Consider the following 12,794-nt stretch of genomic DNA (forward strand, 5'->3'; position numbering starts at 1 on the left):
CAAATTATGTAACACTATTTATAAATAGTGGCAAGCCTGACCACCCAGTTGCTACCTACTCCGCCACAGTTTGTGACTAATACCACCTTTGTTTGGAGTTTCGTATCGACTGCATTTCACTGATTAAATCCATATTTAGTAATGCCATATGGTCATTAGGCAAACCACTGGATTAAGATGTATAAATAGTCATAGGCGCAAATCATGATTTTATCACTGATTCAGAGAAGCGTGTCACTTATTGTAGAATAAAGATTAAAATTATTTATTACAAAGATCGATTTAAAAAAAAACTAACCCAATAAAATAAATAAATATTCGATTCAAAATATGTATTAATTGTTTAGGATTTCACCGTACTGTATCTGTAACCTCCAGGACAGGCTCTTAAATTAGGTTAGGGAGGTGAGTACGTAGCTATGCTTGAGATTGAGACCGGTCAGACACCCTTCACTCATTTATTAGGCCTATACTGGCTTTTTTAGGAAAAAATAGTTAGTTTACATTTCCTATTTGTACTTAGGGCATCCTTAGTTTGGTTTAGTTTTTGTTTGATTAGTTGTTATTCCTTTTTACATGGTTCGTGAACTTTTCAGTCCACCACTGCCATACTTGTAGGCCTATGTATAGCCTGATGACCTCTGTTAGTTTCTTACTTCTGTATCTTCAATGAAGTACACAGACGTTAGGCGTATGATGATTATAATTTAGTATAGAAAACCAACGAAAGTGACTGAATAATTGTATTGAATTTAGTAGGATTATTAGATTTTTAACGTTGTGGTTTTGAGACTAACCCAGATTACCTGATGCACCCCTTAACCTAAAAATGGAAAAACCATTTAATATGTTTAATCGTTATAATCTAGGCAGGTGACTAATGTAATTCATCTGAACAATGCATGCGTTTTTGTAAGGCTTAACATAGGCGTAACTGTGGCTATTTTTTTTACACGAAACGCATTGGTTAAAAATATTAAGTCGTGTGTTTATCGCAATTATAGTTAGGCCTAAATATTGGCCTATCTTACAACTTAAAATATATTTATTTTTTGTTTTATATTATTCTACTACTGATATGATGATTATATATTACTAAGGAATTAAAAAAATATATATTGTGTTTACTTTCTCAATATATTAGTTTTGTTATGATTCATTATCGGGGTGTGATTAGCGATTCCAATCATGCAGTAACGTTGGATTATAGCAAAATAATAGTATAGGCATACTGTTCCCCCTTTAGAGGCAATAAACTGAAAAATATATTTGACAAATTTATACAAAATATTAGTGTTTTAATCAGAAAAGCTATGACGCCACTAGTTGCTAACTTCATTTGGTATACTTTCATATTACTAATTGAGAGTAGGAAGAAAACTGGCTTCATTAACTTTATGTTATTGTCCTGGCAGTAAATCGTTTCTTTTATTTATTATACTTGAGTATATTGTTTATGTTTTCAAACATGCAGTCTCTGACGTAATTTATTTCTATTTTAAGAACTATTGTCACAATAGGAATTATCCTCTGTCTACTCTAGAGTATCAAAACCGAAAGGTCTAATAATTAATTTAAAGTAAGAAAGTATATATGTAATCAAACTGTCCCTGTAGTGCTTGCCAATCACATTATTCAAGAAACAGATAAGCTGAAGAAAACTCATTTGACGAAAATATGTATTTTTGTCCTCATTTTAACTGGAATCCCGGACACCCGTCATTCCTGGATGCGCACGCGGTAAGTTTTAAAAGCTTCATTTCGCGCTCGCGGCGCTGAAAATGTTCAATCAACAATAACAATAAATTACAACCAAACAATTTTAATAATTTAATTTAGAACTATACACAGACGTTAAATACACAATTATACATTGGGCCTACAGCATTACAAAACAATGCAAAACTATCTGTACTAAAACAGTAGATATATACCATTGTGCTGTTTGAAGGTGAAGAAACAATCGCTGTAGGGAACGGTAAATTATGCTTAGTAGGTTTAGGCCTACTACACAATTTGAGAATAAGAAATGTAACCTTCTTTCAACCTGTATGCAAAGCTGTTCCCGCTCTTGAAGTTTTCCGTAATTTTTGCAATTCTGTTTATGGTTTCCTTAGACTACAGTAATAATACAAGTCATTACCATAGGCCTTACATGACGTTTAACATTCATATTATAGTCTATCGGCACTATATAGCTCGCAATTAACCAAGAAGTGTACGCTAACCGACCGAACGAATTGGTCAATGGAATTAAATAAAATACTTAATACGCATGCGTGAGTTTTGTAACCAAACATAAAATCCGACCGATGACAAGAGACTATTAAGTATGTACAATCTGCTCCCTTTTAAAATTCCCGGGATTGTTGCCATTACTATAGCGTCGCCACTCACTTTCTGGGTAATTTAATACAATCAGCGGATCACTCAGCAGGAAATAAAATGGCATTTAATGCGGTAGTAACTAAACTATCAACACCTACAGTTACTACAATAAGATTTAATATGAACATTTACGATCAAGATCTTGCGTACACTATAAACAACCTATTACCATCGTATACCAAACGTCTGACCAAACAATATAATAATACATCACACGGATAGAGTGCACATCCGGGTTTAGTTAACGTTGTAACGCATGATTTACTGTTACTGTAACTTGCAATCTGGAGGTATGTCATCATTTTATGATAGACTTATTATGTATTTTCCGCTTAGGCCTAAAATTTTGTGAACTTCTTATACTCCCTTCAACATGAAACAATTCCTGGATACTTCGCTGGCCTTTTGGTGCTGATGTATTCACTGTGAATGTCTGTATCTTAGCTTATATCTAAAGACAATTTTAGGCCTGAATGTATATATATATATACAATTTGAACAAGATACTTTACGGTACATCGAATATTCTATGAAAATTAATGTCACCTTAATAGTCAATTATGTCCTTGAGTAAGGGTGCCCCAAAGGAATCTACTGTAATATTCATGATTAAACGATAAGCAAGTTGTGGTTACATTGAACACGCTAATAAAAATGAACATTTAATGCGATGAAAATTAACTTATTATGCTAAGTAATAACATTCACAATAAGTTTTACTAAACATAATGCGATGGACATTACAGCAATTAATTACTATCTACGCACAACGTACAGTACTCTCCACGATGATTTTTTTACACCATATTTAATGAGGGTGATCTACCCAGCAATTGCTGATCATTAGGGACCCTCAGAGGTTCACAAGACAAACATTACACAAGATGCTCTACATAAACAAAGTCTTATTACAAGTCTTGGGAGGGGAGTTGTAATTTTGTCCTTAGAAGAAATCCTGACATGTGACGAGACTTAAACCCAGGACCCTTGGAGTGGTAGCCAACCATCATAACCACCAAGCCACAACTCCGAATCACCAGTAACTTGCAATTACACTGCCAGTAACAAACGTTTCAGTGTTAGGCCCTCGTTGATCAAAGTAACTTTGAATTATCATTTTTAGTCAGGTTTACAACTTATTTCTTCTTGACCGAAACTTCTCGATCCGACTGTCCAGATTTGTAATCAGTAGACCTGGTCTTGTTGGATGACGTTCGGTTGGTTCCGCCTTTCATAAGCTTAAATACACGTTGATTGCACACAAAAAATACAAAGAAAAATACACCCTGTAAGGAGTTAACAAAAACATACACGTACCAGATGACAGTTGAGCCGGTAATCGCTGCAAGGAATCCAAAGATCCACGACATACCCATTAATGTTGACAACTGAAAGCAAAAAGATCCAAATTCTAAAAAATATTCATTGGAAAAATGTTTAAGGCTCATCTACATATGGTATTTTTAATTTTCATTTTTAAACAAAGTATAGGCTCCTGATTTTTAAACAAATTATATTGTTTATTGTAGAATATAAACATTTGCAACAACATTGTAATTGATAATAACCTCAATTTGTTTCCGACTGTGGTGAAGCAAAATAGTGCCTCGAAAACATTGACTCTCATTGATGTATTTGTTTTCCTTTTGAATAAGAAAGTATAAAAATCGAATCAACGGGAATATCTTATATAATAATAATATACAACAGAAACTTTAAAACGGTAGTCTCACAGTTTTCATTTCTAAACGAAAAAAAAATACCTTAGCATAGATGATCAGCTCTTCAAATCTCGACTTCGTTTTAGTATTGTTGTTCTGAATCGTTTTGGTTACTTGTTTCGTCCTCCTGATCGAAATTACTGTCATAATAAAGAAAACCACGTTCATTGACAATGTAAGAGCAACTGGGCCTCCGAATGCTATGAGATTCATTGTACCATTGCCAATGATACAGACGTCACTGTTACCATAATACATATCAAGATCAAGTGAAGATTGGATCAGACCTAAGCAGACACCAACGATCACTGCTGGCGAACCCCAGGCATAGACAGAATACAGGATCAGAGTGTTGCGTTTACGATGAGCATTCTGCGGTGAACCCTTGAAGGTAAACGTACGGCGGACATCAAATGAGAGGACATTCATCCAAAAGAATGACGCCAGCCAGAAGTAATGTTGCAAGATAGCAACAATCTTGCACATGTTTCTATGTTGTGTCTGACCAGATCCAAAAAAGAAGATTAAAAGTGCCAAGAATAACGCAACGATGAGGTTCATAACAGACTTTCCAGGTAAGGTACGTAGCGCTTTGAATCGACAATATAAGATGAAGGTTATAAGCAAAGCTGCGAGAGACATAGAAATAAATATTCGGGTTAAGAAGCCCTGCAGTGCCTCGTGATCAATCCCATCAACTTCTATGTATTCATTTTGCTGACATACTAAAATGCTTCCATTCTTTAAGTAAACGTGACTCGATGGACCATATATGATTTCGGAATGGATATGTACAATGTGACCTGTTTTCTTAGGATGTAGATGGAAACTGTTGGCTGGATGGACTTCATGGGGGCATGTTAGATTAGACTCTGAGCTGTTCCTGCAAACACGGTTGTCGAGTGGCATACTGTATGCCTGCTTATGTGTATCAAAATGGAAACTATACCGCCAATGTATATCGTGTATTCCAGAATAGGTCTGGTTTAGACTTTCTGGGTTAATACTCGTATCGTAGCATATGTCACGTGGCACGTTGTAACACAAGTGCATCACCTCAATGAAGGAGATGTTGCAAAAGAGATCGCCTTTGTCAGTACCAAGAAATGCTTCTTCCAAGAATGATTTGTATTCTCTTGGTAGAGATGAGTTTACTTCAACTATCTGCATATTCACGTTGAAACAATTATCGTTCCTGCATTTTGATATGTTTAAAATATACTTCTCGTTTATGTTGAGATTTTTTGTGAGACAAGTATTTGACGACGTCAGATTCTCTGTTGTCACAAAATCAATTAATAACGAAGAGCTCTCACATGTAGGAAATATTTGTTTGGCCGTCAGAGAGCGACAGATTTCTTCAAATGGGTCGTATATTTCGTCGTTTTTGCACGAACTCGCTTGAGGTAAAATAACATAATCATCACTCTGTACTTGAACATTGTCATTGCCACTTGAGAAATCAAAAAGTACTGACAACGATTTAGTTTTAGGGGAAATAACAGCAATACCAAAACCAACACTCACGATGTTAGGTCCAGCTTCATCGACTATACTCGAACAGTTGATGTTTTCAATGTCCATATTATTACATGAAACACAGTGAGGATTTTTATACTTTTTTCCGTTGATATTAACCATAGCCGAGTAACCTTGGCACTTTCGAGCTTCTTCGGAGTCCGCAGAATACGTGTCTGCACAAGAACTGATGACGTCGACGTCACATCTCACTGCCAAAGATGCACGTGATCTGTATTCTACAGAACATTCGTTCCCGATGTTTTTAAGTGTTGTTATATTTGATGTTTGATTGCATTGTAGCGTGACTTCCCATGTTATGACGTTCTCTTTATTGACGTAGTTACACATCGCACAGTATACGTTCTTATAATGGATGATGCCGTTAGGGCCAGACACTGGCAGGTTTCTAAGAATATCGTTCGGGTTTGCAGATTCCTTGCACATAGCCTTTATGGAAGAATCAAACCAGGTGGCGTTGCAAACATTGACAAGGTAGACCGATTCTGCCGGGGTTGTCTTGACGCAGACAGATGCCATCTCAAGAGGCGTATCTAAAGATCGATTATTCTCGTGGAGATAGTCGATGCAGCAGGAACCAACGCGTAAGCATCGTTCTTCGCATTCGCATTTTGGATCAAGGTCACGCTCAGGCACGTCGCAGAAGTGACGTTGAGGGCAAAGAAATACATCTTGACCCCTGACGTTTACTGTTGAAAAAACAAGAATATTAAACAAATTAGTAAATGCATTTATTTTTACCATGACCAAATCTTACGTTGGTTAAGCCTGGGTTAATTGGTAGGTAAGAATAACCGAAAGTTCGCATTAGTTCATTGGACACAAGTTCCATACATCACATTAGACCACCGAGGTTACGCTGAATGTTATGGGTAGATTCGACCAAGCCCAAAAAGTATGCAGCGGGTACGTATTACCTATCATGCCGATTGTGGAATGATCTCTGGTTTTGGGTTAACTTTGTGATGTTTTAAACTCAATGTTGTAGACAAATGAGAGGAAAATAATGAATATGTACGTTAAAAAATGTCGCTTATCAATGAATTGATTTGCATTTCCAAATTTCAACAGTGCTGTATCTCCATATATGGCAATATTCTAGTAGTATAGGCAAAGTCCGTACTACAGAATCTCATGTTATCACGTGTGTTGCCTGCACCATAAAAAGGTTATGGTTCGGTTATGATCTATGTCACATATGACACGCGTATTATTCTGAATCACGGAATTTGTCAAGATACTGACAACTTTAGATACAGTGTCAAGAATCGACTAGACTACAGTACTAGCCAGCTGTGCTCCTAATTTTTTTATCCTTAACACATATGCACACAATTGTATTACAATGGCAGTTTCGATTGGATATTAAAGGACTACCGCTTCTAAGTACAGTTTAACATTGTTAACATGAATTAATTGTATTTGAAGAATAGTAATTGTTTAAAGTTGGTATTTAAAAATCGATACAATACCGCAACACTGACAGTTAACATACATACAAGCAAACACGACATTGATATACTCTTGAGGTTGAGCAACTTTCACGGATAATAAATCTGTTATCACAAAAAATGACGAATGATTATTTTACGTTGGTATTTCAAATCAGCGCATGCAAAAATGTATAAGCCTACTCCTTGACATTTAGCAATTTTGATGATGAATATTATCAACCCTACTAAATATAAATAAACTCTCTGAATTGATATTATTATATATATAGATAAATGTAAATTATACTAGTTATTTTACTCAATTTAAAGATGTTACAATCATCTCCTCCCTGATTTAAATTTACTCAATTTCATGTAAATTTTCACTGAAAGCTTGAATTGTGTGCATTAATTGTATTCCTTCTCGGTTTGATTATTTACCTGGAAAAAAAAACTGTAATTTAACGCTAAAAAAAGTTAATTTGAACCGAAATCCAGGGGTTTTGATTGAGTTCAACCGTTTATTTTGTCTTTTTAGAAGTGGAAACATTGTTTTTTAATTTGTTTTTCAACAAGTGATTAACATTATTAAAACTACTACTATTAAAGTATTTTTTTAATTAGGCTTCAATTTTCATGTTTTTGGGGGACAGCATACATCTTTACTTGGTTGTTGAACAATATTATGTACCTACATTTTATTTATGATTACATTATTTTCAAAGAAAATAAAAGACCTTATTGCCATTTTTAAACGAACAATGAATAAAATTTACCCATGTGATTTTATTCCATTATAGATTATTTTTAAAACATGACAACATAAGAACGTTATTTATAAAAGATGACAACATATAGAAAAGGTAGCCTAAATTGCTTGTGACATCCGGTAGGTCAAAGTGTAGCAGCACACTAATGTAGGAAGCATCATAAACGTTAAACTTATTGATGACACGAACTGTATACAATTAAGTACTAATTTTACCTACAGGACGGTCTGTTGAACTTGTATGATAGTCCATTAAGAGATGACGCAATTCAGTGACTTACATAAGGTATTGCTATTACGCATGCGTTGAAACGCTCATATTTTTTTGCACGCGCTGGTCATTTTTTTGTGCGCATGTGTGTGATACGACACTACTGTATAATATTAGTGTTTAAAACAAAAATAAAAATCAAACGAACATTGACCAAATCACCTCGATTTATTTAGTTATTGTACTCCATGAGTATTATTCATTGGCTTTACATTTATGATTACATAAAACAAAACATGAAATGAATATTAATATCAGATAAGATCAGAATTTAATAAAGGTATTCATTTCCGTAGACAAAAAACAAAAATAATGAATTGACAAAAGAAATTTAAAGTAAACAGACAAATTGACTATCTTTTGCTTTAAATTATTTTTTTTCGGGTAATAATTTTTTTTTTTCTATCCAATTAATTTTTTTTCATATAGGAAATAACTATGTGACATAACAATTGCATATTCAACAAAATAGAATTTTGAAAAGGGGACAAAATTATCTTATATAATCGTTTTATCTAAGATTTTTCAACTTCTGTGTTTGTTACTGTAACATACCAAACGATAACTATATTTTAAACTACTACCTTAAAACTTATATGGAATATTCGCGAAAGTTTGCCAGCAATAATAATTTAAGCTTGGATATACATTTTTTTTTCGTCGATTAAAATTAACCGGGTTATTTTTTCTCTGTTAATTTTTCTCTGTACATTTTTATGTAGGCCCTATCGCTAAAAGTACTAATTTCTATCGTAAAATAAAAAAGGTCCTTTTATACAATGTAACAGATGGGAAACTAATAATAAACAATAAACAAGTCATAATTTTATCTTAACATAACTTTTAATGTTTATATACTTTTATTGCTTCTTTTTAAACGTTTGTTGTTTTTATCCGGCACGTTCCATCATATAACCTATTCTCAATCAATCGTACAGGTGTAGGCCTATTGTTAAATAAACTATAGTTAATCAGTTTATTTATCACTAATCATAGCAGGAGACTCCGAAACATGTACATATGCGATTATGTAGTAAAAGCCACTAATAAATCGAATATGGTTAGACTAAAAGCAGCTGTAATTTGTGTGACAACAACTTGTATAATGTACCGTCGTATGCTTGTAAAATATCCGGTGGGTTAAAGTGCACGGGTGTACACTAGGAAACACTTTCAAACGTAACACGTTAACCTGTTAGAAGTACGTAATGACTATATTAAGGATACCATTATTTTCGTTTCAGTAGCCCAATTCAATTATAAATGTATTTCAAAATGTTATTAATATTTAAATAATTATCATATAGGCCTAACCTAAACAAATAATATTTGTAAAAGCAATAAAAAAAAGTTATCACTAAAAATACCGGGTCGATTGCGTTTGAGTATTCAGTGGTCGGATATAGTACAAAGAAAGTAGGATGATTTTTTTTATTTTATTAAAAGATTGTATAATGGCGAATATCTACAGAAAAAATCATTTTTAGCTAACATTAACACGAGATAATTTAGAAGAAGTTTACATAGAAGAGTATGAACTAAGTAACATAAAATCAATCTATCGCATTCTTTCTGACAAAAATATATATGCCTACTACCTCTTGCCACGACTTCAAATCTTTGTTTTCCCAACAAAAATGTCTCAATAATTTGGGTTTACGCGTGTTCACATTAGCCCGACCTCAAATTGTTGCTTGCAAATCAAAACATGTCTCATTAATACGCGTTTGCATGATTGGAAAGTGTGTGCACTTTGTCAATAACATTAACTTGATCAATTAATGTTTTATTGAAAATAAAATATATGCTTATTGCTTTAGTCAATTTGGTATTTCTTGCAAGCGGCAATTTCTCTATAATTTAGTTTGTATTGAACTCCCATCCAAGCTTTTGTCGTTATTAGATTTGGTAATCATTTTAATATTAATGTTCTCATTTTTAGTTAGCGATATAACAGGCATGGCTGCTCTTTTTCACCTAAATAATTTACTCAAATTGATATAGAAAAAAAAGAGTTTATGAATGTTTTTATTTATTGTGTCTATTTTCATCAGATACACGTAGGCCTACGGTACTAGAGGCAATGGGAATCCGAAGTTTCTTGTAATAAAAGAATAAGGAGATCGTAACATAAATGTAGAGATAGCGAAAGAAATTACAATTAAGTTTTGTGTGATTATAATTATTATTATACCTAAATTGTTTCCATCCACTGGAGTGAGGTCAAGTTTCTTAACCCACTAGAGTTAGGTGGATTATGTAAGCTGGGAGAGAAGCTCAAACGTACCCATGCCTTGTGCGATAGTGCTTCTAAATAAGATATATAACGGGGGTTCCACAGTGGTAGATCAAGAATTTTATATACGAGGCCCACTGAAAAAAATTGTATTATTAAAAGTTAAACTTGGCCTAATATTCTAACTTGTGCACCCTTGTACCCCCACCTTGGATCAGCCTATCTTCCACTGTTAACGGTTAGGGGGTTAGACCTTGTTTCAATATCTTTCAAACTCAACCAAAACCACTCTAGCTTCCATCCATCCACGATCTTTTGCATGCCCGGTATCAGATTGTAAATTTGGTTTTACTTACCAGTGTTTGTTGTCGAAGTAACGAACGAACAAAGTACAGTTAGGCCGACTACTAGATAAAAATCAAACTTTAAACTCTTCATGTCAGCCAACACAATTAAAACGTATACAGTATTTCTTGGGTGAAATGTAAATGTCTGTTACACGACGTATGCGTCTGGAAAGATCTTCTTCAATGTGTGTACACTATTAGTAGCGGAGTTTTTTCATTATACTGAAAGAGTTACACGCACTGGTATAGTAAAACATTGTCTGAGAATTGCTTTTATATACACGTCTGGACTGCTATAATTGTAACATAGCGCTAATGAACCTGGTCACTGGCAGCAGCGTCAGAAAGGATGTGACGATTGTTTGCGGAACTCGATCGTAACAGAAGCATGTAACAATTTCACCAATTCATTTGCACATGAAGGTGGATAAATAAAGATATAAACCATTGTGCTAGTTCGAACAGTTAATTACACCAAGAATACGTGAAAGCACGTAAGTGGGCCGGTGAAGGTATTCGATATGGATCGGCTGTGAGATGCTGGTATGATATGAAATGAAATCAAATACGGGTGCATTAATTTCCGTTTTTTATCAAGTAAACTAGCAAAACAAATTTGAAAATTATAGATCATGTTTAAACTTCGGTTTAATTAAAACCATGAAAAGAAAACGGGTCGAGTCTACATCGCGTGCATATGTTGTTGTTTTGATGCCAGTATCTTTTCTGTTGAAAAGCAAATTAAGTTGATGTTGTTTATTTGTTTTTATTTTCCTTGACTAGTGAATGTCTCCAAAGCGCGTTAAAAATTAAAATAAATTATTTGAATAAATTTGGAGTAAATTTTATTTAAATTTCTGGTTGGTGAATATGAATTTTAAAAAATGACTTCTAAAACACCATTATGGATATGACCTTATTATGTTGACTTTATTGTTTGTTCTATTTTTGTATAAATATATTCGCTATCATTCTTTTTTTTCTAATTTTTTTTGTGTGTGTGTGTGTGTGTGTTCGATTGTATAGAAAAAAAACAGAAAACCAGCAAATAAATCAAACAATTTTAATTAAGTCACATGCAAGTTACCTACAAGTCACCTACAACACTGCCTACAAATTATATACAAGTTACCTACAGATACAAGTCAATACTACAAGTATCGCACAAATACCACACTAAGTTACTTACAAGTCACACGAGTACTCACGTGTCGACTACAAGTCACTTCAAGTCAATACCTGCACATTGACTTATTGTTTTTGAACTATGCCTAAATCAGTATCCGTAACGGTAATTTGGCAAAATCTCCATTAGGGAACATTTCTATAAACATTACATAGGTTAATGTTTTACTGAACGCATCAATGGTGGCATGTTGTGTATTTACATTTAATCAATGATCTAGCTAGACTTAATTAATCTTATTTGGAGAATCTGTGTCTTGACTTGAAAGTGATGTATACGATCCTGAATAAACACAAACCTTGGCTTACAATGATAAAGTCTCAACTTTATTAAGAAAAAATTATAGCAGATTTTTAAATGCTTTTATATATTCTCAACTTATATTAAGAAATAATTATAGCAGAAGATATTGAAATGTTTTTTTATTTCAAATATTGACCCACTTCCTTTTACATTGTGTATCATTTATAAGGGTGTTTGACACAGTATGTTGGACGTTGGACTACTGAGCGTGAGTCGAGTTCGAATCCAACGCTCGTTCCGCATTGCTTGTTAAGTTTTCTCTCTCCACCCAGGTGAACAAATGGCTACCTGACAATGTCAAAACAATTGCGCTGATTACTATAACTGCATTATGGGACTATGTTTCCATACGTGTTTGATCCAAAAAAAGACAGGGTAGGCCTAATAATGTAAAACGCTATATATTATGAACAAATATTACTATCATTTAAAGTAAATATTTTTAGATTATAAATAATAAGAATATGGGCGCCTCTGTGTACTACTCACACAAACAACATGTGTATGCTAAGAAGAGCACTTGGTTCTCTAATATCTTTCAGCTAATCAAAAACTGTTATTCACAAACAATTACTTTGGTGTTCGATTCATAAATCTACAG

The 12,794-nt window shown here is 33.7% G+C and overlaps 2 protein-coding genes across 2 annotated transcripts in view; one reads left to right on the top strand and one right to left on the bottom strand.

Annotated features, from left to right (window-relative positions):
• LOC140054147 (PAX-interacting protein 1-like) overlaps nucleotides 1–12,794 on the top strand; it is a 45,423-nt gene that overhangs the window by 8,134 nt on the left and 24,495 nt on the right. The window lies entirely within an intron of this gene.
• On the bottom strand, nucleotides 1,848–6,468 carry LOC140055512 (uncharacterized). The gene is made up of 2 exons (XM_072100854.1): nucleotides 4,152–6,468; nucleotides 1,848–3,776 (listed from the first exon to the last, which is right to left on the bottom strand). The coding sequence occupies exons 1-2, from the start codon at nucleotides 6,390–6,392 to the stop codon at nucleotides 3,525–3,527; spliced, it is 2,493 nt and encodes an 830-aa protein (XP_071956955.1). The 5' UTR covers nucleotides 6,393–6,468; the 3' UTR covers nucleotides 1,848–3,524.

The sequence above is a fragment of the Antedon mediterranea genome, chromosome 7, assembly GCF_964355755.1.
Source record: "Antedon mediterranea chromosome 7, ecAntMedi1.1, whole genome shotgun sequence".
Classification (NCBI taxonomy): domain Eukaryota; kingdom Metazoa; phylum Echinodermata; class Crinoidea; order Comatulida; family Antedonidae; genus Antedon; species Antedon mediterranea.

Coding starts and splice junctions, on each gene's coding strand:
- LOC140055512 (XM_072100854.1), bottom strand. CDS start 6,392: ATGGTAAAAATAAATGCATTTACTAATTTGTTTAATATTCTTGTTTTT. Junction 3,777..4,151: donor AGCTGATCATCTATGCTAAG/GTATTTTTTTTT, acceptor TTTTGCTTTCAG/TTGTCAACATTAATGGGTAT.